The sequence below is a fragment of the Mastacembelus armatus genome, chromosome 18 (assembly GCF_900324485.2).
Source record: "Mastacembelus armatus chromosome 18, fMasArm1.2, whole genome shotgun sequence".
In the NCBI taxonomy this organism is placed as follows: Eukaryota; Metazoa; Chordata; class Actinopteri; order Synbranchiformes; family Mastacembelidae; genus Mastacembelus; species Mastacembelus armatus.
In genome coordinates this window covers 978,579-1,004,666 of record NC_046650.1, presented here as the reverse complement: position 1 = coordinate 1,004,666, position 26,088 = coordinate 978,579, and the positions used below count along the sequence as shown (strand labels likewise).

Below are 26,088 nucleotides of genomic sequence, written 5' to 3'. Positions count from 1 at the left end.
GATTTAGGTCAGAGGAATGTGAGGGCCAGTAAATGGAATCAGTGCCTTTGCCATCCAGGAGCTGCCTACACACTTTGGCCATATGAGACCAGGCATTGTTCTATGGACTCAAGCTGTCAGAGGTCAAAAAATATAAAAGGCACCTGATACATTAAATGGGCTCCATCAGTAGAAAATAATTCACATTTGGCAAAATAAAAAAAATGAAAAAATTGAGGATAAATGCTGTTTATCTTATCTTAAAAAAGCTACATCCAGTTAGGATTAACATTTTACTGAGTGATCAAACAAATAAAGCTGTAATGACGAGACCACTAAGTGCCTCAAATGCATTGATTATTCAGAACACAGAGATACAGACAAGTATACCCAGGCAAATATCTGAACAGTTCAAAAGTCAGAGAGGAATTCAGCAAAGACAGATATCAAAAACCAGTAGGGCCATACACAAGACAGAACACTAATTTAGACAACGGCTAATATGCTCAACTACAAAGAGTACAAGAGGTGTTGGGGATGTCACAGCTCTGGTCACCCCTGGGTCTGCCACTGGTCAGAATCATGCACACCAGTAATGCTGGAGGCAATTTTGATGGACTCTCACAGTGCTCCTCCTGTTCCTCCTTGCACAAAGGAACTGATGCTGGTCCTGCCACTGGGTTACATCTATGGCCCTGTCCAGCTGTAACGGGAGAAATGGTTTAAGAGCATGGTGCTAAGGAAATGTTTTAAAGTGAATAATCCGATGGTACTACACTGCCTAGGAGTGGAGTTATTGAATGTTTTTGAAGTGTCTTTTTGGTGTTTTGTACAGTCCATTTTAAAAGGTCAAGCTAAAGGCAAAATGACTTTAAAAAAAACAAAGCTAACATAAGTAGTGGTGGAGAATGTGAACGTCAGTTCATTTACACAAATAAAAGTAATAGCACACTGTAAAAACACTCCATTACAATAATCTCATTTGAATTGTCATGCAAGTAAAAATGTTTGAAGGTACTTAAAATAAAATGCCAAAAAAGTACTTAGTTCCAATTATGTAGATTTTAAACATTAACATGTAGTGTAATATTTTGGGGATTTCAATTCAATTCAATTCAATTTTATTTGTATAGCGCCAAATTACAATACAAATCATCTCAAGGCACTTTACAAAAATAAAAAACCCAACAAATCCCTTATGAGCAAACACTTGGCGACAGTGGAGAGGAAAAACTCCCTTTAACGGAAGAAAAAACCTCCAGCAGAACCATGCTCAGTTTGGGCGGCCATCTGCCTCGACCGGTTGGGGTGAGTGGATAGAGGAGAGAGAAAAGAACAGCAACAATAAACAACAAATAGACACTGCAGGTTGGTGGGACCAGTAACTGCACATCAGCGATATACAGCTCCAGGACCAGGGACACCTGCAGAAGGTACAGAGAGAACAGAGAGAGAGAGAGAGAGAGAGCACAAGGTTAGTGACATTCAATGGTGGAATATACATGTGAGGGGGGAGGAGAGGAAGAGAGGGGAAGGGAGGGGAGGGGAGGGGAGGGTTAGGGGAGCTCGGTGCACCAATGGTCCTCGGGCAGCCTAGGCCTATAGCAGCATAACTAAGGGATGGTTCAGGGTTACCTGAAGCCAGCCCTAACTATACACTTTGTTAAAGAGGAAGGTTTGAAGTCTAGCCTTAAAAGTAAGGTCTTTAAGGTATGAAGGAGCTTGATCATGAAGGGATTTGTATGTAAGGAGAAGGATTTTAAATTCTATTCTGGATTTTACAGGAAGCCAATGAAGAGAAGCTAATATAGGAGAAATATGATCTCTCTTGCTAGTTCCTGTCAGGACTCTGGCTGTGGCATTCTGGATTAACTGGAGGCTTTTTATGGAGATACTGGGACATCCAGATAGTAATGAGTTACAGTAATCTAGCCTTGAGGTAACAAATGCCTGGACTAGTTTTTCTGCATCATTTTGAGACAGGATGTTCCTAATTTTGGCAATGTTGCACAGGTGAAAGAAGGCAGTTCTAGAAATTTGTTATATGTGTGAGTTAAAGGAGTGAGTGTCTGAGTGTCATCTGCATAGCAGTGGTAATTAATAGAGTGCTTCCTGATGACATTGCCTAAAGGAAGCATGTACAGGGTGAACAGAATCAGCCCTAGCACAGAGCCTTGTGGAACTCCATAACTAACTTTTGTGCATGTGGAAGGTTCATCATGGACATGAACAAACTGGAATCTGTCCAATAAATAGGATTGGAACCATTTTAATGATGTTCCTCTGATACCAGTCACATGCTCCAGTCTCTGTAATAAGATGTGGTCAATAGTGTCGAATGCAGCACTAAGATCTAGGAGGACAAGTATAGAAACATGTCCATTATCTGAGGCTAAGAGAAGATTGTTGGTGACTTTTAACAGTGCTGTTTCTGTACTATGATGTGCTCTAAATCCTGATTGCAAATCTTTAAATAGTTCATTCCTGTGTAAGTGGTCTGATAGCTGCTTAGCAACAGCTTTTTCTAGGATTTTAGAAATAAATGGTAGGTTGGATATTGGTCTATAATTAGCCAAGACTCCTGGATCAAGACTAGGCTTTTTGAGTAAGGGTTTGATTACTGCAGTCTTAAAGGCCTGTGATACTAGAGGTAAATTTAAGTCTAATAAAGATAATGGCAGGGTGTCTTTAAGCACTGAAGCAGTCTAAACATAACTGAGGTCTTGCAGATTCAAGAGCTACTGTAGTAGAAGATTCATTTATTGCAGCTATAGGAAGCATCTGATGAATTTTATCTCTAATAGCTGTGCTTTTTTTTGTAAAGAAACTCAGCCTGGCTACAGTGCTGATTTGGCTTCATTTGACAGTGCAGAGACAAACAACAAAGGGTACTAACATGAAGTAGTATTAATAAACTGCAGGCTTTTGTTTGCCACTTATTTTTATTTTCAGCAACCATAATGACTTGTAGAAGATATATAAAATGTCAATTTTGTTGCATTGACCCCTGTTTGGAAAAAAAAAAAAAAAAAAAAAAAAAAAAAAAACCAAAACAAAAAAAAAAAAAAAAAAAAAAAAATCACACTGCTATCAACAAATTTGTCTTTTATTATAAAAAGAAGAACAGGGTACTGTAACTATTGTGGACATGCTGGATCTGTGGTGGTTGTCACCAAAATGGCTCTGAAAATTTCAAAGAAATAACTGGAGGATTTCTTTTGTATCTACCCCAAAAAGGAAAAGCCCTCTTTTAACACAATTTGTTTAGAATAATAAGCATATCAACACTTTCACTGACAGAGATAAAACACAGAAAAAGATAAATGCCATGTAAAGCAACCCCCCCTCCCCCTACTCCTTAGGTCAATATTGGAGGGGGATTCAAAGACACAGATCCAGTCTCATACATGAAGATGTTTGTAAAAATTGTAGTGATGGAAGCAGTGGAACTTTCTGGCACAGGGCTCAATTTGTGGCATGTTCCATGGAGCTGTAAATTTTGTTTTCCCTGAAAATTAAATGCACTAGAATGACTTTTTACATGTTTTCTGACACCAGCATGGCATCATCAACTCTGCATTCTAAGTTCCGTTGTCAGTATCAGTTCAAATCCACATAACAGCAACTGTTAAATATACATTGGAAATTTCATGCGCACTACAGTGGCAAACATTATGTGCTGACTAGACTGCGTAATCAACTTAACATCGGCTGCAGCCTGGGGGAGTGTATTTTATTTTTCTTTGTTTTTGACATTTGGAATGGAACACAGCATACTGTATGACCTGGATGGATGAAAGGCAAAAATCCACTATAACTATTTAACCACAAGCTTACACATACTGGTTTAAATTCATTTTGCTGTCCGTACTATGTCTGCACTCCCTGTTCAGGTGTTTTTGTGTGAAGGAAGTTGTCAGGTTGGCCTAAACTGTGGTCCAACCCTTCATTTAAACTGCATTTTTAGATGATATCATGATCTTCTTCATGCTCCCATTTAGCCTAAAAAAAACAAAACAAAAAAACAAGTGCACTACAATAGGATGGAATATTAACACATTCCTAAAATGGAAACTAGTGTTGGCCTCTGTCAACCACAAAGGAATAACCATGACAAGGAAATGAAATCAGAGCTTTTAAATTGTGGAAAGAGGGAAAGCAAAGAGAGACAAAACAAAGTGAAACATGACACTGCCTTCAGTACAGGTTGTTCCTCTGGATGTTGGCAGAGAAAAAGAATGTCTGAAATGTTTCTCTTTTTCCAGTCAATCATTTGCTCCCCTTGTTCTCCTGTTGTACTGTTGTCCCTCTATCTTGCTGAGGGTGAGGGGTGGGAGCAGGTGGAGAGGGTAGATCAGGCTGAGGGTGGTCGGTCACAGGATGAGTTTGCAGTGACACAGTTCCTTGTACATTTGCCTCCTCAGTCGGGGCATATCCTGCTGGCCAAAGCTGAAAGGCAGCCCTAGTGCCAGACACTTGCAGTACTGCAGACGGAAATAAAGGAAGTTACTGGACTTCAGGAACAGCAGCTTCACAGCACGCTTCTAATACTGCATTCCCACTTCATGCAATACAAGTCAGCAGGAGTATGCTGTTCAGAGATCAACTACATTAAAGTGCATTTCTAGCCACTCAATGAAGTAGGCTGGCATAAAATAGAAACTCTCAGAACTATAGAATCATGGAGGTCTTCAGGAGTGAACAGCTGACTTTCTCAGTTAACCACATTAGGTTTAGTGAGCTAGCTTAAAACAGTGCAAGTTTCAAAGCCTACTAGTCCTATTAAGGCTCCCAGAATGGATGCATAAATGTTTGTGGTGTTGTATGATGAAAACTGATATCGCATAGAGGGCTGAATGAAATACGGTCACTTGTGCAACGCTGACATGGTATTAATGCAAATTTAAGGCTAAAATGACAAGATTTCACCCTTAGAAGTGTGCAAATGAGCTAAGATGTGAGAAACTCACCTGTAGCACAAAAGCCCCGCAATCACTGTCATTGTTTTGACGACCCACATTCTGCAACACAACCCACAACACATCAGCAATATGCAGTATAGTTGTTCTAGTGTGTAACAAAGTTATAATAATGCTCTATAAAACTTCTGCAGCAACCCACTTTCCCCAGAGTAACAATTTTTGATGCAATGCTTCAGAACGTTTGTGAAATGCCTAACCTGTGTACAAACAAACAAAAACCATCTCACCATTTTAAAAAAGCCTTTCCATCCAGTCAAAAAGTCTCGGTCTTTTTTGATGGCCTCTGCTTGCAGATACTTAAAAATGTGCTGTAAACAACAGCAATAGTTCAAAAGAAAAGACTAGTTGGTTAAAACAAAGCACATGAAATATTTATGTTTTGCAGTTTTTACTTTTTACACACTTGTTTTTACTGTGCCGGGGAAATTTTTCCATTCCCACCCATCAATAAGCGCTCAATAACCCATAACAATTAAGGACAGGAAGAGCAGGATAAACTGCTGAGATTCAACATGTGTAAAACCTTTAGTCTTCTCCTGTAAAGTGAGCTAAGGCTGAAAATGTTTCTGAAGTAAAGATTTCAGATTGTGATCTTTAATGTATTTGATAACATTTCTAAAAAGATGTTTTCACTTCATTAATTATGAGTTAGTGAGTGTAGACAGCATTTTTATGAATTTCTTAATTTCTATGAATTAAACATTCAAGAGAGGCACTTTCCTCTAGGAAGGCACTCTACAACCTGGATAGGTAACTAATTCTCATCACTCCAGTCCATTCACTAAGGGTCTATAATTACATTTACATTTGTCTTCTTTTATAACTAATTAATTTATGTAAGGGTCAGGCACTGGCGTTTCGTCCTACCTTTGGGCAGCGTCTGTTGAGGGTCCGCTGAGAGTCAAAGTAAGTGATAGCTCGACGAGGAATATCAACACTGACAAGGGACCAGTGCACCTCCAGGTGGATGGGGATCAACAACAGATCCTTCTGAAAAATATCAACCTGATAAAAGTGAACAAAAGATAAAGTAGTGAATCAATGGTTAATGGATGTAAATAATGTGTATTCATTCATGTATTTTTTTTTACACTTAAAGACACTAGTACGTTTCATTTATTGCACGTTGCCTCCAACACCTTGAAAGTACAGAGTAACCACTGTCATTGTTCTACTCAGCAGTTGTGATGTGTAAGTAATGAGTAAGCTGGATGACAAAGAGTTGGTACAGATGCCGTGTAAGTCATATGGTCATATGTCAGTCATATGACTCTGGCCACAGTCAATTCAACCACAAGACTTAGTAAGGCTAACTGTCAATACTGTCAGTTACATATGCAATGGGGAGAACCTCTGTGGAGTCAGCTGCCAGTGCAAGCAAAGTTCTAATTCTACTTGAATCTAGTAAGTCAATTATATCTGCAGGTAGTGTCAGATGCAGAAACCTAATATGAAAGCAGGGATCTGATTCTGGTGCATTATATTGAATGCAAATCCCTCTGAATTCCTTATCAAGTCATTCTTAGTAGTCATCAGAGTAACTGTACAATTCTTAAAAACCCTTCACACTTGCACAATTGAGCTGATTTAGTCCACCTTTGGAGGCAAGTAAGGTCAGGGCTGGTTAATACTTGGATAGGGAACGGCCTTGAAATACCAAATGTTGCAAGGGTGGGTGGCTGGATGGCAACCTGTCCCTGAAAAAACCTCCCTACTCCAGGACATCAGCAACAGGCCCTGTGACAAGCTGGCTGATTTGAAAGACCTTCGTCATGTCATCAGTGTCTCTGAGGAGGAAAGCAAACCAGCAGACCAAATAGAGACAAACAACCGTCCGCTCACAATAGTTTTGAGGACACTCGCAATAGTTTCTGCGTTATCCCGCAAAAACATTTGCATTATGTGCATTAAAATAGCTTTACTTAGCCCTTGAACTCAGCACGCAGGACACATTCAATTCCATCACATTCTGAATGGTAGCTATTGAAGGCCACTTCAAGCTAAGCCTGCTGGTATGAAAACAAATATATGATTAAAGAAAGACAAAGCCAGTTTGAAGTCAATCTGCGACCTCAGTGTCAAATCACATTTTCATCATGTTGAAATGAAGGGAGCCAGCAAAATAGCCTACCTGGACGAAATGTGACAACAAGCAGTAGGTTGTGGTGGGACGCATTTAGTAAGTGGCTAATTAACTTATTAAGGTAGTGTTAGGTAAGCTAATGTGAGCTAACAGCAAGTCCTAACCTGGGCATCTTGCATCTTGAGACTCCAATGAGCCAGATCAGCCATAGCCTCAGCCATAGCAAAGAAAGTGCCCAGGCTATCATCATAATGGGACCCCAGCCACCACCATCTGAGCCCACAGCCACCCTCCAGAATCATGGGTAGAATGGGTAGAATCAGGGCACATCAAGGGGGCCCAACCATTAGTGCCAGTTTCAGGACTAGCACCAGTATTCAACACCAATCATTAAGCTGCGCCTGAGAGCTGGGCTCACTCACACCAGGCATCAAAACAACCCAGGATGCCACCAGCCCCCAAGGATGAGCAGGATCATCCCCCTGAGATAGAGGGCCAGGCACAACCGCCCCTGACCAGGAGCCCACACTGCAGCAGGAGCAACCAGGTCTGGTAACCCACCCCCAACAATGCCAATATCAGACACCCTCTCCTTCACCTTTTAAGTGTGCCATCCACCCACTGAGGGGATACGATGCAGATACCTGGCAGAGCCGAGGCAGAGGCACAGGAACACAGCAGGAGCCCCAACAGCCAGGAGCCTCCTGCCCACAGGCCCCAGAGCAACCATAGCTACAGGCAGGTGAGAATAGCACAACACCTGCCTACAGGTTCTACAGTAGTGGCAGAGCATAGGGCAGATTATGAGGGTTGTTATACTGTGGGGGAAATTGGAGGGCACTGTCAAAGGTTTTTCTACTGTTCAGCCAAGGCCCATAGTCCCTAGGCCACCCCCTAGGCCCAAGGCAAACAATACCACTAACATACGCACTCCCCAAGAGCCTCACCCTCACCACCAGGGCAAAATGTGAAATAGTTGAGTTGTATTTTATTTCAAAACCAACTCCCACTATTCACATAATGGATGAATAGATTGATGTAAACATTAATTTGAAATTTCCTTTGTCAAGTTTTTTTAAAGTTAAAAAAGGTTACAAGGTTAAAAAGTTACATTTTGCATTACATTTAAACATGTAGCCACTTACTGGAATTGGAGAGGATGTTATAAGGGTTCACACAACTGTCTTTGTGTGGTTGTTAATTTTGTAAATGGAAAGAAGTGCTTAGAGCAAGACAGGAACAATTATACATTACTTATAATGCCTTGATAACTATTAAAAAATTTATCTACAGAAAGTCTTGGTTAAAAGATGAAACGCTCAGATTCGTAATGGTATCACACCATGCTGTAATTTAAAAAGACAAGATGACTACATATTTTCATAAAAGCCTTAAGAAAGTTAACTGCTTACATTAAAAAAACAAACAAACAAACATAAAAAAAAACATACATTCAGAGTAGGAATGTTATGGTGCTGGCTTACATTTTTTGTCCACCGTTTGACTCCTTCATAGCCTTTTGTTCTTAGCTTATCATAAAAGAAACTGTTGAAAAAGTGAACCTGGGGATTAGAACAGAAAAAGAATTAACCCTTTAACATTCAGATCAACCATTTGGTAGAGCACATTCCTGTTGAGAAAATTTGTTGGACCCATACAAACAAAATGTGAGGTCTAAAAAATAAATAAATAAATAAAAACAGTGATTATTTGTTGTTTTTACTGATTGTTATTATTGCCCTACAGAGATAAAAAACATTGTTTTTCTTAGTGGGGATGTTAAAGGGTTTTAAGGCAGAGGACAGAAAACACAGGAAGAGTGATGCACCAAATGTTTACATTATGGGGCAAAATCATCATCGTGATATGTGTATAAAGTCAAGTCATTATGGATTGCTTTTTCCCCAATTTACATGAACACAAGGCAAGCATTGACTACAGCAGTTCCAGTAGTTTATGTATTTAAACTATGGGCTTTAAAAAGACTAGGGAAAATTTAAGATTTATAACGACCCAACGCATATTATGTCATTTGAGGAACTCAAAAGTATGATATAGACATATCTATAAATACCTCAAACTAAGGAGTTTTATATTAGCTTCTCTTCATTGGCTCCCTGTAAAATCCAGAATAGAATTTAAAATCCTTCTCCTCACATACAAATCCCTTTATGATCAAGCTCCTTCACAAAGACCTCATAGTACCATATTATCCCAATAGACCACTTCGCTCTCAGAGTGCAGGTCTACTTGTGGTTCCTAGAGTTTCCAAAAGTAAAATGGAAGCCAGAGACTTCAGCTATCAAGCTCCTCTCCGGTGGAACCAGCTCCCAGTCTGGGTTCAGGAGGCAGACACTCTGTGTACTTTTAAGGCTAGATTTAAAATCTTTGTTTTTGATAAAGCTTATAGCTTGGCTGCTTTAACACTCTATGTGTCAGAAAGCCCAGCCAATGTTAACCCTGGTTTTTGCTTTGTCCCACACACTCTGTGCAACTTGTCTCCTGGTTCTGGCAGTCACTTTTAGCTGCAGAGAGCTCCTCCATGGTTGGCTGTGGGAAATGACTACTCGCTGTTTAAAAAAAAAATGCTATCTTTTCTTAATTTGTCTGGAAAGGAAAGCTATGGTCGCCATACAAAATTTGCCATTGAATCAAATGTCTGCAGATTCTCCTCAAGTAAGAAAAAAGTTAGGACACTATAAAATTTGTTTCAGTGTAATCTTTACTCTATTAAAGAACCTATTATACTTTAACTTCTAAACCTCTCAAAGGATTTGTTTACATGCCACCAAAACTAATTTACAATTCATTTAGTTTATGGTGAGAAATATAAAACAAACCGAAAAAAGTACAAAATTGAGGACAAGTGACAATAAGAGCTTTATTTTAGATTTTTTAAGTAGTAGTTTCAACTATTAGGTGTTTTCCTGACCTTGAAATGCTGGTGTGATATTTTGGTGCCAAGCAGAGTAGAAGGTGCGCAGGTGGGAGAGCTCATTTTGGGATAAATTATGTCCAATAATTTATGCAGAAAATAAACATCTCAGAAACATGTCTGTTTTTGGTGCAATGCATCTGCTCTAAGCAATCTGATAAGTTTAAAAGCAACAGCAAATGAAATACTGATAAATGCAAAGCAACTAAAAAACATTTTAATCCTTTATATATCAAGGATGTATAAAAATTTGCATTATAAAAATGTTGATGTGTTTAAAGCAGGAAGGTCTGTGCATTTATCCAATAATGAATGATTCTTAAAAGTATCTGTGAACAACTTGTAAACCATTATTGTAAATTCCACCTCCATCAGGCTGTTTGCACTTTGCTGTGCCTACATCAATCAAAATAGCAAGTCTACTCTGATGGCTTGTTTTTTTTTGTTTTGTTTTTTTTTTTTTATTTGTAAAGCTCCTTTCAGAGCTGTACAAGACATGATATACAGTAGTAATACTCCACATGATGATTTAAGTGAACTTAATGTGTAAAATCAGCAAAGACTTCATTTTATTAGTTTTATTTCCTTACCTTATCTGGCACAGAGTCCATGACCAGATCACCATACATGTTCATTACCTGTAAAAACAAAACAAAAAGCAAGATATCATAAACAAATACAGTAACATTTGAGCTTGGTAGAGTTTAAAAAAAAAAAAAAAAAAAAAGGTGAGATCCTCTTCCTCAATACGTTTTAATACATTTTGCCTGAGTTCAGCATGAAGTCGGACCATATATGGCCTTTAGCATGAGTACGAGGAACTGCTGTAGCAGCCTGGCACTTGACACTTGTGTTTGAAGACTATGTAACAGAATGTGTTGCGGAGCAGCTGCTTCATGTTGCAGTCTTTCTCATAGCGTTAAGCAAATTAATTTTCTGAGCAGAGAAAAAAAATTCTCTCTGCAGGCAGGTCTGCATTTGAGCCATTACCATATACCAAATAATAGATGATAATGATAACAGCACAGCTAGATCAGATGTCAGGTGGCTTTAACCCCTTTGCAGTGACAGATTCTGTGCATGCTGGCTCACATTTTCTTTCACCTGTGCTACTCCTGCTCTGGCAAAACTAAATCAGCATGAAAGGTTTATTGTGTTAAGCCCACAATGTTAAATGTTGGTATTGCTATACCTGGTCATTAAGCCAGTTCTGTCCGTATAAAGTGCTCAGGTCATCCATGGTCAGAACATGCCGTTTGTAGTTGACTCTGAATGTTTTAGCCAGAGCTGATCCTGATGAACGCTGGAAGGATTGTATTAGGTGTTGCACCACTGCTTTCCTAATGCAGAACAAATCAATGTCACTTCTGAAGTAATAACATAATACATATACACTTGGAAGAAAAAAAAAAGTACAGTTTGCCATTTCCCGGTTTTCTGCATAAATTGGCCATGAAATGTGATCTGATCTTCACCAAAGTTACAATATTTACAGGAATACCTTGATTTATAAAAACACTCAAAGTATCAGTGTGCTATTCACAAGCAGCATCTGATTAGAGCTATCTCAAAAAAAGATCTAATAGTCCCACAATTAAGAGTTGTTGATCTGCATGTAGTTGGAAAGGGTTACGGAGTCAACTGTAGACTTCAGATATTCATTAGACCACAGGTAGACATATTATCTGTAAATGAAGACATTTGTATTTGTATAATGGAGGAAGCCATTGCTCTCACAAAAGACAAAAACAAAAACAAAAAAACCCCAAAAAAAACCAAACAAACCAACAAACAAAAAAAAAAAACCAACACTGCATCATCATTTGGGGTTGCTTAGTTGCCTAATCTGGACCTGGACCATTTGTCATTGTGCAAAGTACAATGAATTCCCAAGTTCAAGGCATTCTTCACGAAAAAAAGAATGCTTCTGAATCTTTAAAAACTAATATGGATACCAACATCTGCAATGTAACAGTGTTCAACAATTTAAAAAAAAAAAACTAACAAAAAGGGATTTTACAATTCACTGCCCCATATCTGAGAAAAGCCTTTTTTACCATACACTTGGAATTTGAGTCTTATGCCACACTGGTCCGAGAGCTGAAAGCTCTTATACCCCTTTTTAAATTTCCTTCTTTTTCATTTTATTTGTCCTGCAGAAAAGGTGTCAGGTGGCATCAATAGATAGTTAATGATGAGGACATTTTTTCAGTTTCATATAAGAAAGTCATTAATGAAGAAAAGAATCCATGATGATGTTCTTGTCAATGCCAGCCAGTACAAAACCTTTGAAAATTATTTTATCCAACTGGTTTATCTACTGGTTCTACACCAAACAACCACACACACAAGAGATGAACAAATACTGGGTCTGACCTGTGTGGCTGTGAGAAGTTCTCGCTGAAGGTGTCCTGTAGCTTCTCCACAACATCATACACATGGATGGGGATCATACTGCCATACTGTTGAAGAAACTCTTCAAGCAGACCTTAAAGCAGACAAGGGACATTATAATCATTTTCACAAGCTAAACTAATATAATACAAGAAGACAACTCTTTCTTAACTATTAAACTATTTTCTATCTTTCATTTTTAAGAAAACCTATGTTAATCAGCACCTGTTGTTGATAACATATTGCTTAGGTCTTGGCCTAACGTTCTCCTAAAATAATTTAATAAAAACAAGATCAAACTACAGCTTTTGCATTTCAAAGTAAATAAATGAATGAGAAATATTTTGGAAAAATAAGTAAGGAGAAAAAAAAAATGCTGTCAGAAATTAAAACAGCAGGTTTTTTCAGACAGTAAACATGAACCATTAGCCTCAGTCTCTATTCCATACCAGTCACACAACTTATATGCTCCTCAGTAAGGGCCAGTTCCACTGGCTTGACCTCCATCTCCCGCCTCCCTCGGTCGTCTTGTTTCTCTGGAGAACAGCCATTTATCTGCTTATCTGCCAGAGGAAAAAAAAGGAATTAATTACACATTTCTTCTCCATGCTGATTTTTCAGCCATTTCCATGTAATCCTAAACAAAAAAAAAAAAAAGTAATTCTACAACCTCATACATGTTTATCTTGTTACAAAAAAAATCTAAGTCACTTGCTCTTTTCTCAAAGTTCTGGAAATTGTGTAAGTTGGCAAATGCACTATGATGATGGCATTTTAATGTGTGTGTTACCAATGTGCTGTGTTTTTCTAGTCAAGAAATAGTGCCCGTTTTTGAATAGACAACTCCTTAAGTCAAACAGCAGTGGATAAACTAATAAGCTGCTTATCTAACTGGGGTGAAACTATGGCGTTACTTCAATGTCAAAATTGGGGTGGGTGCGCAAAAACACTGGGTGAAAATCACAGACCTGTACAATTTAACAGTTCACAAGAGAAAATATCCCACTTGCAAGTACAAATTTCACATTTGTGCTTGCACAGTAAGAAGAGTTGTGCGTATGTTTATTATAATATCAAGCTGTGTTTTTTTACCTCCTCAAATGTGTTTTTCGCTCTGATAGTTTTCCTCACTTGCTAAGTGATTTCCTTTGACTGCTCCTTTGTGCTCGATTGACATTTTTGGGTGTGACAAAACATGGTGGCTTTGACAGCCTGGGTGTGGGCTCATGGACATTTCTGTCAGTAAATGCTGTTGGTTGCTTTTGTGATTGACAGTGAATGATTGATTGACAACTTCTATATTTTTCACCCTGCGTTTTTGCATCCCCATGTTTTAACATTGATGTAAAGCTGCATGTGAGACATGGAGGTGTATGAAGAAGTTTGGCCACTACCAGTCTAAAATATGTATTTATTAGGTGAAAGATACACACAACACCTGCAGTAAACAGATATACTACAATGATAGTACACTGTTTTTTTAATCACCATTGTAACTGTGGCAGAAGAGCTGAATAAAGTAGTAATAAGAGAAATTTTCATTCACTCTTCCTGCAGATTAGTGATACATTAGGCTGTCCTGCTCATACTATGTTTAAGATCTACCCACAGATGTTCAAGCCAGGGGACTGTGAAGACAAAGTCATCTTGGATGATTGTTCTGCTATAGAAGACAGACTTTTTTTCACTTTCTTGACTGATTGCATGACATCTGTGTCCTGAATTTCAGATATTTCATGTAATCCATGTCTCCCTTTTTCTGTGCTGGTGGCTGCCCCTAAACCCCAAAACACAACATACCGACTTCTATCACGAACAGCTGGCCTGATGTTCTTTTCATGTAATACTGCTCTGCTACTGCTTTTTTCTATTTCAAAAGCTAAACTTTGGGGACTGAAGACAAAGATTTAAATTTTAACTTCATCTGTCCACAGCACTTATTTTTGAAAACACCAGTGATCCAGAAATTGCTTAGCATATTTTCCCATGCAGATTGCATTTGTGCATCAATGCTACACAATGACTGGTGCACCGCCACTCCTGTGCCAGCTAAACCTTCTGCCCAGCAGATATCCATTTTCATCTGATAGTTTTCCTGATCTTCCACAGTACCCCTTAATCGCATTTTCTGATTGACATTTCAGACAGAGGAAATTGTTTGGGATATTCTTCGGTATCCCACCACTTTGTAGGCATCAGTTAGCTTCATTGTCAGGGTGCCTTTACGAGTATTATAGTACTCAAGACCGATCTTGACAGTGGGGGACACAAAAGGGTATAAATACACTTTCTGAAGTTCTCTGTCTTGTCTTGGAATCAACCTCAGTTTTATTGTCTTTTCTCTGTCTAAGACACAGCTGATTCGGAATTTTATTTTGAGACAAGTTAAGACCACAACTGTGGGGATATCACTATGATATATGTAAAATGTCCTTCAAACACAACCAGTAACTTGACTTATTTGTTACAGCAGCAGTCACTACTCCTCACCCACCTTCACACAGACTCCAAGAAAGTGACTGCAACAGGAAATGAAGCTGATCTGTCAAAGACCATGTCAAAATTTTTTGCCACTTCAGCATTTAGTAAGGAGCCATAAACAATGGTACCATTAAGCTGAGTTGAGCTAGCAAGGCTAGCTAGCCAACGTTCATGCTACTGTGCTGCTCCCTTACTCCAGTGAGAGAGCTGATGTTACAGATTTGACAGAGACTGCAGAGCAATGCACCTTCAATTCTGTGACAAATTTTACCTGAATAACAGGGTTCTTTGTCTGGAAGTAAGCGCACTTTAAGGTGCTAATTTTGAATTGAATACACAATTGCAGATTAAGCATATTTAGCACATTTTACCTACTCAACTGTAGGGCTTGTGTGTTTGAGGTCATCTCTCGCTCGCTGACTTAAAGCTTGTTCTGTTCTCGAAAAATGTACGGTTTGGCTCCATAGAAATCTCCAATTTCACCCCCCAATTAAATTGAAATGATTTTTATTAAAGTTTCATATTCAAAAATGCAAGTGCATTTTATTTACTGTTGTGAAAACACAAAGCCCCCCCCCCCCCCCCCAAAAACCTCTACATAATACATTTATCTAGCCCCATATCTATAGCTATGTATACATATGATTATTCTTTTTTTTTTTCCCAGCATAGGGCACAATTGTAAAAAATTTAAAAATTGACATATACGTATAGTATTTCACACCCTGATTATTAGATACTTAAAGAAAAATACCTCTTTATGCAGAAGTTTAATCACTATAATGATTATTTTGGTATATAGTAATAAAATTAAGTGGTTGGCCATTCACCATATCAATCTTATGGTTTACACCTTGTGTAACCATTAGAAAAACTTGGTTGCCATAATGCCCTTTCTGCATATCAACTGTGTTGATATAAATAATTGTGTTTCAATGCAATACATTGATTTTACATTAATTTATGAAGTTTTTATACTTTTGCATTCTATGAATTTTAAATCATTTATGACATTTCCAATTCAAGCAAGCACTTGCTCATAAGGGAATTGTTGGGTTTTTAGTTTTACTTTTTGTAAAGTGCCTTGAGATGATTTGTATTGTGATTTGGAGCTATACAAATAAAACTGAATTGATTTGAAATGAACTTCTCATTTCATTCGATATACAGTGGGTACGGAAAGTATTCAGACCCCTTTAAATTTTTCACTCTTTGTGTCATTGCAGCCATTTGCCAAAATCAAAAAAGTTCATTTTATTTCTCAATGTACACTCAGCACCTCATTTTGACAGAAAAAAACAAATGTAGACATTTTTGCAAATCTATTAAAAAAGAAAAACTGAAATATCACATGGTCATAAGTATTCAGAGCCTTTGCAGTGACAATCATTTAACTCACACGCTGTCCATTTCTTCTGATCCCCCTTGAGATGGTTCTGCTCCTTCATTGGCGTCCAACTGTGTTTAATTAAACTGATTGGACTTGATTAGGAAAGGCACACACCTGTCTATATAAGACCTTACAGCTCACAGTGCATGTCAGAGCAAATGAGAATCATGAGGTCGAAGGAAATGCCCAAGGAGCTCAGAGACAGAATTGTGGCAAGGCACAGCTCTGGCCAAGGTTACAAAAGAATTTCTACAGCCTTGGTGAGAGAGGTAAAGAAGAACCCAAAGATCACTGTGGCTGAGCTCCAGAGATGCAGTAGGGAGATGGGAGAAAGTTCCACAAAGTCAACTATCACTGCAGCCCTCCACCAGTCGGGGCTTTATGGCAGAGTGGCCCGACGGAAGCCTCTCCTCAGTGCAAGACACATGGAAGCCTGCATAGAGTTTGCCAAAAGACACATTAAGGACTCCAAGACTATGAGAAATAAGATTCTCTGGTCTGATGAGACCAAGATTGAACTTTTTGGCATTAATTCTAAGCGGTGTGTGTGGAGAAAACCAGGCACTGCTCATTCCCTGTCCAATACAATCCCTACAGTGAAACATGGTGGTGGGAGCATCATGTTGTGGGGGTGTTTTTCAGCTGCAGGGACAGGACGACTGGTTGCAATTGAAGGAAAGATGAATGCGGCCAAGTACAGAGATATCCTGGAAGAAAACCTCTTCCAGAGTGCTCAGGACCTCAGACTGGGCTGAAGGTTCACCTTTCAACAGGACAATGACCCTAAGCACACAGCTAAAATAACAAAGGAGTGGCTTCGGAACAACTCTGTGACCGTTCTTGACTGGCCCAGCCAGAGCCCTGACCTAAACCCAATTGAGCATCTCTGGAGAGACCTGAAAATGGCTGTCCACCAACATTCACCATCCAACCTGACAGAACTGGAGAGGATCTGCAAGGAAGAATGGCAGAGGATCCCCAAATCCAGGTGTGAAAAACTTGTTGCATCATTCCCAAGAAGACTCATGGCTGTACTAGCTCAAAAGGGTGCTTCTACTCAATACTGAGCACAGGGTCTGAATACTTATGACCATGTGATATTTCAGTTTTTCTTTTTTAATAAATTTGCAAAAATTTCTACATTTCTGTTTTTTTCTGTCAAGATGGGGTGCTGAGTGTACATTAATGAGAAATAAAATGAACTTTTTTGATTTTGGCAAAGGGCTGCAATGACACAAAGAGTGAAAAATTTAAAGGGGTCTGAATACTTTCCGTACCCACTGTATATTACAAAAAGTTAGGGATATTTGACTTTCAGCTGAAATTTATGGAAAATGTAAAAGGTTCATACTACAGTGATATTATATCATGAAAGTAGGGCATTTAAGTATAAGTATGCAATGGTAATTTCTTCATCTCAAACAATTTATTGAAACAAAAGCTAACAACAGTGGTGGGTATACCACAACAAAAAATTTCAATGTCTCAATAACTTGTCAATTGTTAGGTGTCGTCTTGGTCTCATGATGTCAAAATGTGATCAGCATGATGAAGAGGACTGTTTAAATACAAACTGTCATTGAACCAGAACATTTAGTGGTCGATGGTCATGGATCAGACACTTGTTGTGATTTTTGTGGTTAATCACCTTGTTAGAGAACACCATGTTATGCAATAAGTACTGAAACATTGAACAGTTGGACATGTGCATTCAAAAGTTTAGAGAAGGTCAAATTAAGTTCAGCTGTAAAGATTATAGTGCATTTTAGGTGCATTCTGAAATTCTGAAAAAGTCAAATATCCCTAACTTTTTGAGAGTAGTGTATGTTCATAATTCACGTGGCCAGCTATTGTACCAACTGCTCCTCCCTCCTTTATTAGTTTCTTGGAGTACAAGACGGGCTAACACACAGATGCCGCACAGCCAGCTACTGTGGTCTTGTCTAAACCCCTTAAAATCTTGGGCTCGATTCACTCGCTGATCTTGGTCTTATCTTTGTCTCGGCTTAGGTGGTCGCGACTACAATATTAGCTTTCGGACCTACAGGCTTTAGTCCGCTTAAATCAATCTCTAGTAAATTTTCTTTCTTAGTGCAGTTTGTTTCTTCTGGTGCGGACAGGGTAACAGCACTTCAACAGTCCTGCTGGTGAGACAGCATCCTGAACAAAAGGATTAATGCACACCACTTCCTGCATTGTTTTGAACCTACACTCCAGTGCATTAAAATTCTGTTTTACATCTGTAGCTGTGCTTAATTTTCAAACTGTATAATTTCACTTGAGTGATAAATGCAAGGAATGTAATAAAGTGATGAGTAACCCACATATGCTGCCCTCCATTGTAAAATTGTCTCTCCCATGTCACAGAAACATGCAGTAGGTCACAACACAGGATCTTCTTCATGTGTTTAACTTTTTTATTTCACTGGCAGACACATTTGACCAATAAGCAGACAGGACGTTCCTGTGTGGTTTGAAGTAACGCATTTTTTTTTCTGTATGAAAAGAAACCGAATGACAAGGAAAATGCTAAACGTTTATGAACTCATCAGATGATCCGGACCAGAGCAAACAAACTAAGGTGTGAAAACACCCTCAGATTCAGCACATTGCTTGGAGGAGTCCATGGCTACCAGAATGTGTCATAAAATATATCAGCTAAAAATTCCTAATGGAACTTCTTGATTTTAGAAGAAGAAAGGAACCCAAACCTTTGTACTTCCCACATTTACCATTTAATTTCCTCTTATTTATTATGACTAAAATTGAATAAAATGTAACAATACATTAAATAAAGGTCTGTGTTTATGTCTGCTGTAGGGCTGGTAGTTAGGTTTTTTGCTTCAAAATTGACACTACAGAATTCACCCAGAAGTGTCCAAACCTTTACATACTCTATGCTATATAAAACATCACTCAGCACTGTTTTCCAATGACATATGGTGATATTTTGCATTTTATTGTATTTATCAAATCACATGTGCAGAGCCATACTGTGATGCAGTGTGGTGTATGTCAATACCTCTGTCAGACTCTATGAACCTCTCATCGTTGCTGTCATCCTCTCTGTCGGTATACGGTGACTGTTGATATGTTTTGATTCTCCTGTGCTTGCCATGTAGATTGTACTTTTGCCCTCCCCGGCTCCACCGGTGCCCCAGAAAGCAAACCCACCGGGCCCGCTGGCGCCAGCTCTTCCAGTGCTGGGTGAGCCGCCACCCAAGGCGTCTGTGGGATCGCAAATGCTGCCAGCGCCTGACCCTTCTTAAAGCCCTGTGCCTGCTGAGGTGGGACCTGAACAAGTCCCCTGCTTCGGTCTGGGACAGAATATCCACTACAGTGACATCATCACCTTCTTCTGCCTTCTGCGATCCATAATGTTGATGTTGCGAATGAAAATGCTGCATGGACTGGGAAGGAAATTCTGGAATCTCCCAATCCAGCTTCCCCTTCTTTCCTTCCTCTTCCTCCTCCTCTTTTTCCTTCTCTTTGATATTCCAACCCTTGCCCGCAAACCTGCCCATGTCCTTCCCTTCCTGATTGTTTTCATCTTCCTCATCTCCTATTGCCTCTATCCCACCCACGCCATCCTCTTCACGTTCATCTACATACTCGCCTGTCCAGACTTTTTCTTTCTGCCCCAGACTGAGGTGCATGGGGCTGGGTACACTGTGGCCTGACACTGGGACTATGAGGTGGTCTCCAGGAATCCCACCTAAACACAAATATAAGCAGTGATTAATTTTAGTTCACCCTTGACAGTTTTATTGGTTTCACATGTCCTGTCTTTACTTAAGATTCAAATGATCAGACTGTTGGGGTCTGACTTTGTAGAGCAAAGAATCTTTGAATCTTTGGAGAAAATCCCCCCTTTGTTTCATAAGAACCACACCAACTGACAGCTATAATAGTTCTTAGAACTCTGTTTAAGGGGACTTTCTTAGTTCCTACTATGGAGTAGGTACTTTTCAGTACAAAAGGAACCAAGGGTCATGTATGTATTCATTGACTCATCAAACACTAAGCCAATCCAGCACCGACAACCAGCTAATTTTAGTAGGGTGCGAAAATATTCTTATCTAAAAAGGGGGGATACCAAAGAAAAACCTTTGGCACCACTGTCTAAGATGATTAAACACAGATTTATATGGTGTTACATGAATGTCAAAACTGGATGTGCAAAAACACAGGGTGAAAAATATAAACCTGCACATTTTAACAGTTTGCAAGCACAAATGTGAAATTAGGATGCACAGAAAGAAGAGTTGTATGTTTATCATAATATCCCACCCAAAGTGTGCCCCCCCCCCCCTCCCTCCCTCCTCAAATGTTTTTTTTCCCCTCTCCATTTGATAGTTGTCCTCACACGCCAAGTGGATTTCCATCCACCGCCCTCTGTGCACAACATAACATGAGGGGTGGTTTTGATAGTTTGAGGCTGGGCTCATGATGCTTCGGTCAGTAAATGCTATTTGATTCTTTTGTTTTGGCTGTACATTGAATGAATTGACTGACTGATTGACAACTCCAGAATTCCTAGATGGCAGATAAGGAGGAACAAATGAAGGTTGAATACACACTGTGCTAGCACTGTTGTTTTCTAATTAATCAAACATCACATTAAACTAATGTCAACATCTGAGGTAGTGATAACATTATTATTAGCTTATAGAATCACCATATCATACACACTTAGATGAAATTAGGATTGCAACGAATCCTCGAGGAATTCTGTTACAAAAAATCATTTAATTACTATCACTTGCGTTATCGGCCCTGCTCTGCCTAGAGATCATTGTTCCACACGGTCCGTAATCATTGTCGCACAACACATTTCAGTATCAAAAGTTGGTGCCATGGCAGAAAGCTAAACCGTCCATAAACGGCAGAAAATATCCAAAGTTTGGGATGGATTCAAACTTAAAAAAGATAACAACATGGTGCAATGCGCGTATTGTAAAGTATAAGTGGTGAACAACAACAACACTTCATCAATTCTTCAACATCTAAACAAAAAATCCAGTTGTGAACCAGACCAGCTCACCCAGCAGAGATGACACAAGGTCATGTCATTTCAAGGTAACCTGTTGTTTCTGCCATGCAGAGTAATTGCTGAAATATTCGGTAAAATACTCAATACCTGCAGCCCTAGCAGAAATACTGCCTATTAAATAGGGCTGTCCCAAATACAGAATTTTATGTTGCATCACAATAAGATTTATGTAGATCTTGATGATAAAATCTGGCCATTTTTTTCCCCAATATAGAAAGGTCTTCCAGCCAATCATGCAGCAGAAATATAAGAGACACACCAAACCAATCGTGGCTAGAAGAGAACAAGAGCATGCCACAGGTTGAACCACACAGCACAGAGCGTGGAGGATCAGCAAGCAGCAGCTCACATGCTAATGTCTGAGATGCTGCTGGGCTGTTCGACAAGAAGAAGAAAAGCATGCACTGCAAAACATAGATGTGTATGTGACTAGAATATATGAATGTTCCACTAAAAACAGCTAATATCACTAAGCTTTTTCATCACCTAATGCAGTGCCACCATATATATAGCACATGACTGCCATGGGAGGCAGTTGTGGCCTAATGGATAGGGAGTTGGACTTTCAATACCATGACTGAGGTGAGACCCTTGAGCAAGGCACCGGACCCCCAACTGCCCCCCAACATTGGCTGCCCACTGCCCCGGGTGTGTGTGCACTTGAGATTGGGTTAAATGCAGAGCACAAATTCTGAGTATGGGTCACCATACTTGACCAGTTAAGTCACTTTCACTTAAAATGCAAGACTATACACCCCCAGACCCAAGCAATTGGTGGTCCAAACTGCTGCAGAAAATATTTAATATTTGAGTAGGTATATATAAAAAAAATAAGATTTTGTTTTATGTGGAGTTGACCAAATTTAGTGTGGTCTCCTGTAACATTTAAGGCTTTTGACTTAAGAATAAATATTTTAGTTTATTATATAACTATTTTATTTATTTGAAATAATGTTAATGTTCTATGTTTCCCATGTTCAATTTTTAGAAGAAAAATATTTAAATTCAAAACATCAAAATTAACCTTATATCTTTACATGTCACTTAAAAGTAAAAAGGAATCTAAGTTGGAAATAGTGCTTTGGTTTATATTTTATATTTCTATTAAGAAGAATCAAGGCATTACTCAGGTTTCTTCATATAAATATTGTGAGAAGTGTTTATATTGACAGCACTCTTACTTGGAAAAGACGTGGGAAAATTATGTTACAAACTGCAACAGAGACTGTATTTTCTAAGGAGACTGAGGCTGTATGGAGTGGGCAAACCAATGATGATGTTTTATCGAACAACACTGGAGGGCATCTTTCGTTTTGGAATTACAGCATGATATGGCAATGTGACTGATTGCCTGGCTCATATCCATAAATGTACGATGAAAATAATTGGTCAGAAGGACTATGTGCCACTACAGATAGTATTTGAGAGCCCAGTCCTCAAACAAACCACAAAAACCATGACAGACCCTCTTCATCTACTCTTCTCAGAATATAATATCTTACCGTCAGGAAGAAGAGTTCGCATCCCTAATTGTAAATCTAACCTTCTGAAACAGTTTTTTGTCACAACCTCTATAAAATTATTGAACTCTAAAACATCCTTATGCGCAGGCACTGAGCACTTTACCACTTTAGGTCTTTAACTCTGGCAGCTATTGTGCTTTTACTTATACTCACCTTTATACTTGTCTTTATAACTTATTTATACTCTACATGTTTTTAACTGTTGATTGAACGTGCTGCTATTTGTTTTTATTTATAATGTTTTATGACATATGTGGTAGTTCATAGTGCTGAGTCCAAGACAAATTTCCCTTCAAGGACTAAAGTATACTCTATTCTATTGTGATATATATATCGATATCGACTAATATGAAACAAATTATCATGATTTTTTTCCATATCATCCACCCCTACTATTAAATAATGCCTTCTGTCTATTAATGTTACCATAAGATAAAGCACAATGTTAATACATTGTGATGTTCCTCTTCTTTTTCTTCTTGTGTTTAAAGGCAGATAGCATCCTTAAGTTGCATAACTGCCAACTAATGCCTGAATACTATACCTCCATCCTATTTTATACACTCAGTCCTCAGATAACACTATTCTCTCTCACTCTTTCCAATTCTACTGTACTTATACTCATCTCCAATAATCCTAATTCCTGCAACTGTGAAATCATAACTACCCGTTGCATGGAATATTTACTGCATTTTCTGATGTTCATGCTTGTCGTTCATCTTGTAATTCTAGAAAAGTTGTCAATACATCACAGCCAATCAATCAACGTACAGTTAATCACAAAAGCAAACAATAGCATTTACTGACAGAAACGTCAATGAGTCCACTTCTAAATCGTTAAAACCACCCCTCATGTCATGTTGCGCACAAAACTGTCAACTGAGCGATCAAGGGAAATCCACCTAGGGTATGAGCACAACGATGAAATGGGCAGGAAAAAAACATTTGAGGTGAAAAAAATAAAACAAAAACACATTTGAAGCATAATATGATAAACACACATGGACCTCTTCTTTCTGTATGTGCAAATTTCACATTTGTGCTCGTAAGCTTCAGATTTGAGCTTGCTACAGGAATATTTTGTTTCCTCTATTATGTCATATATGACCACGTTTATCACATTGGAGCCAACATTGTTCATAGTTATACAACCCTAATGAATATCAGACATAAAATGCGTACCTCCTCCTGTGTTGTCCTGCCCCACAGCAGTGAGACCCAGGTCTCCCTGCCAGCGGTTCTGGGCCAAGCTACCGCCACTGTCTCGCATTATCCACGGACAACCCACGACCTGCGCCAGCTCGTCACCTACAAAAACAAACAGTCTACAGTGGAAATGTAACCATATAGTGATTGCATAATGTTGGTCTAAGAAACCAAATCGGGGAACTTGGTCCGCTGTGAAAACCATTTCAGAGGTCAGAATGAGCCATTTTGCATTTTATATAGAAACAGCTTGCTCATTATCCTGGAGTGTGAGCACCCCCCCAGTTTAAACATAGCTGGCAAACTGCAAATTTATAAGATTTAACTGAGCCATGTGTACAACACACCTCTGTACCATGAAATACCATCACATGACTAATTTAGTTAATTAGCAATTAATAAAAGAAAAAACTCAGGGGAAATTATATTATTTATTATATACTTATACCTACATATATTAACAATTATAAACTATTATCCCAGCTGCATTAATTTAATGTCTAAATTTAAATTTTCTGACTGTGCCGAGCAGGACAGCAGTTGGGACTTATCAAGGGAATAACTGCGATTGATTTGAGCATTTTCACTTACCACTAATATTACCACTCCCAAAACAGAATAACAACTATGAGATGAATATCTGCTAAAAAGGTTCTCATCTCACTGTACACGCTGAACAACACAATTGGTGTACAAAACGCACCTAATACACCACTCCCATTCTCAGTGACAGTGCTGTAATTAGCATCACCCTTCCATGAAATAACAGGCAGACATAAAGACCTGTGACCTTCCAATATAACTTTCATTCCCAAACCCACCGACTGCCTAAACAGGAGTTAACTGCTTTTGCTCTTACTAGCTAAAGAGAATAGAGTTCAAGCGTGGGCAAGTCACAATTTGGATTTCATTGTCCAGACTGTGTGTTCCTGTCCCTTCGTATGCAGACAACCATTACAAACCAGGACTCTTTTTGCCATGTGCACCTAGGTTAGCATAATTTAGCTACTAGCTGCTAGCTACACTGAGTGATCGGTCGTACCAAGTCACAGCTGTGAGAAGAACTTCGCAACTGGGTGAATTATCATTGTGATAGTGACAATCTAGTGTTTCCCAGGCAGGTGAGATTCTCTGAGAAAAGCTGCTTTATGATGAGAATAATTCTTTCCTATGCAGGAAATAGTAATTACCAATGCTAGCCTGTGCGTGTTGTGTGCTAGCAGTATTACTATCATAGTATCGCCACTTAACCTAATCCTAAACCGAATTCACGCTATTACAAACTTCGCTTTGGTAGTAATCCACTCCACACCAATTAAAAACAACTGAAATAACCACAGTTCGTCAAAAATCTATCTGTTGTCTATCCGTGTTAACACATTAGCTGTTAGCCATGTTGTCGTCAGCTAACTTAGCTAAGCGTTATGTAGGCAGAGACCATGTTAGCCAAAACTAAAGAAAACGTCCGGCTTGTTTTCTCTGTATAGCTGTGTGTTGCAGTTTTGCTTACCGTTAACTTGCACAGTTGAAGGAATATGTGTCCAGTTGTTTCCGACTGAAAGTTGGGGTGTTTGAGTCTGTATGTGTATCGAACCAAAACAAATGCTAACTGCTGTTACACCTCATTCAATGAAGTCTGATGAGGAGCAGCTAAATTACACCTCTTTGTGAACTTTGATGTCTTTCACGTGTTCCGTATTACGGAAAAACGCAAATACTTAATCAAAACGATGCACGTAAATTGACAAAGAATTTTTCCATTAAAAGGTCTACACGGAAACGAGGGATGCACCGTATCGTTGCAGACTTTTTTTGCTCTTGTGTCAACTACAGGTCCGTCGCGCAACATCGTCGTCATACAGAGTATGATATGGTAGCCTTTGTTTTTTTACCTCGAACTTGTCATTTCATAATTAAGTTCAAATCACGCAATAAGCCTCAAGTTGCTCGGCTTGAATAAAACAAAGTGTACAAATAGCTAGAAATTTGTCTTAATTTTATTTCTGATTTATTGTAATACTGAGTAAACTGAGTCTGAAACTGGCTTAACAATCTGCACGAG

General features: G+C 38.9%; 1 protein-coding gene across 1 annotated transcript; it reads right to left on the bottom strand.

Moving 5' to 3' along the window:
• Positions 1-3,064: 3,064 nt before the first annotated feature.
• Positions 3,065-26,006, bottom strand: senp3b (SUMO specific peptidase 3b). The gene is made up of 12 exons (XM_026318159.2): positions 25,537-26,006; positions 24,003-24,128; positions 19,267-19,959; positions 12,823-12,936; positions 12,356-12,467; positions 11,172-11,319; positions 10,570-10,617; positions 8,529-8,606; positions 5,829-5,966; positions 5,189-5,269; positions 4,950-5,000; positions 3,065-4,463 (listed from the first exon to the last, which is right to left on the bottom strand). The coding sequence occupies exons 2-12, from the start codon at positions 24,088-24,090 to the stop codon at positions 4,353-4,355; spliced, it is 1,662 nt and encodes a 553-aa protein (XP_026173944.1). The 5' UTR covers positions 24,091-24,128; positions 25,537-26,006; the 3' UTR covers positions 3,065-4,352.
• Between the last annotated feature and the right edge of the window lie 82 nt (positions 26,007-26,088).

Excerpts from the sequence above, each read along its gene's own strand:
- senp3b (XM_026318159.2), bottom strand. The coding sequence starts at position 24,090 with ATGCGAGACAGTGGCGGTAGCTTGGCCCAGAACCGCTGGCAGGGAGAC. Across the intron at positions 19,960-24,002 it reads GCAGGACAACACAGGAGGAG|GTGGGATTCCTGGAGACCAC; the intron begins GTACGCATTTTA and ends ATTTGTGTTTAG. Across the intron at positions 12,937-19,266 it reads GTTCATAGAGTCTGACAGAG|ATAAGCAGATAAATGGCTGT; the intron begins GTATTGACATAC and ends TTCCTCTGGCAG.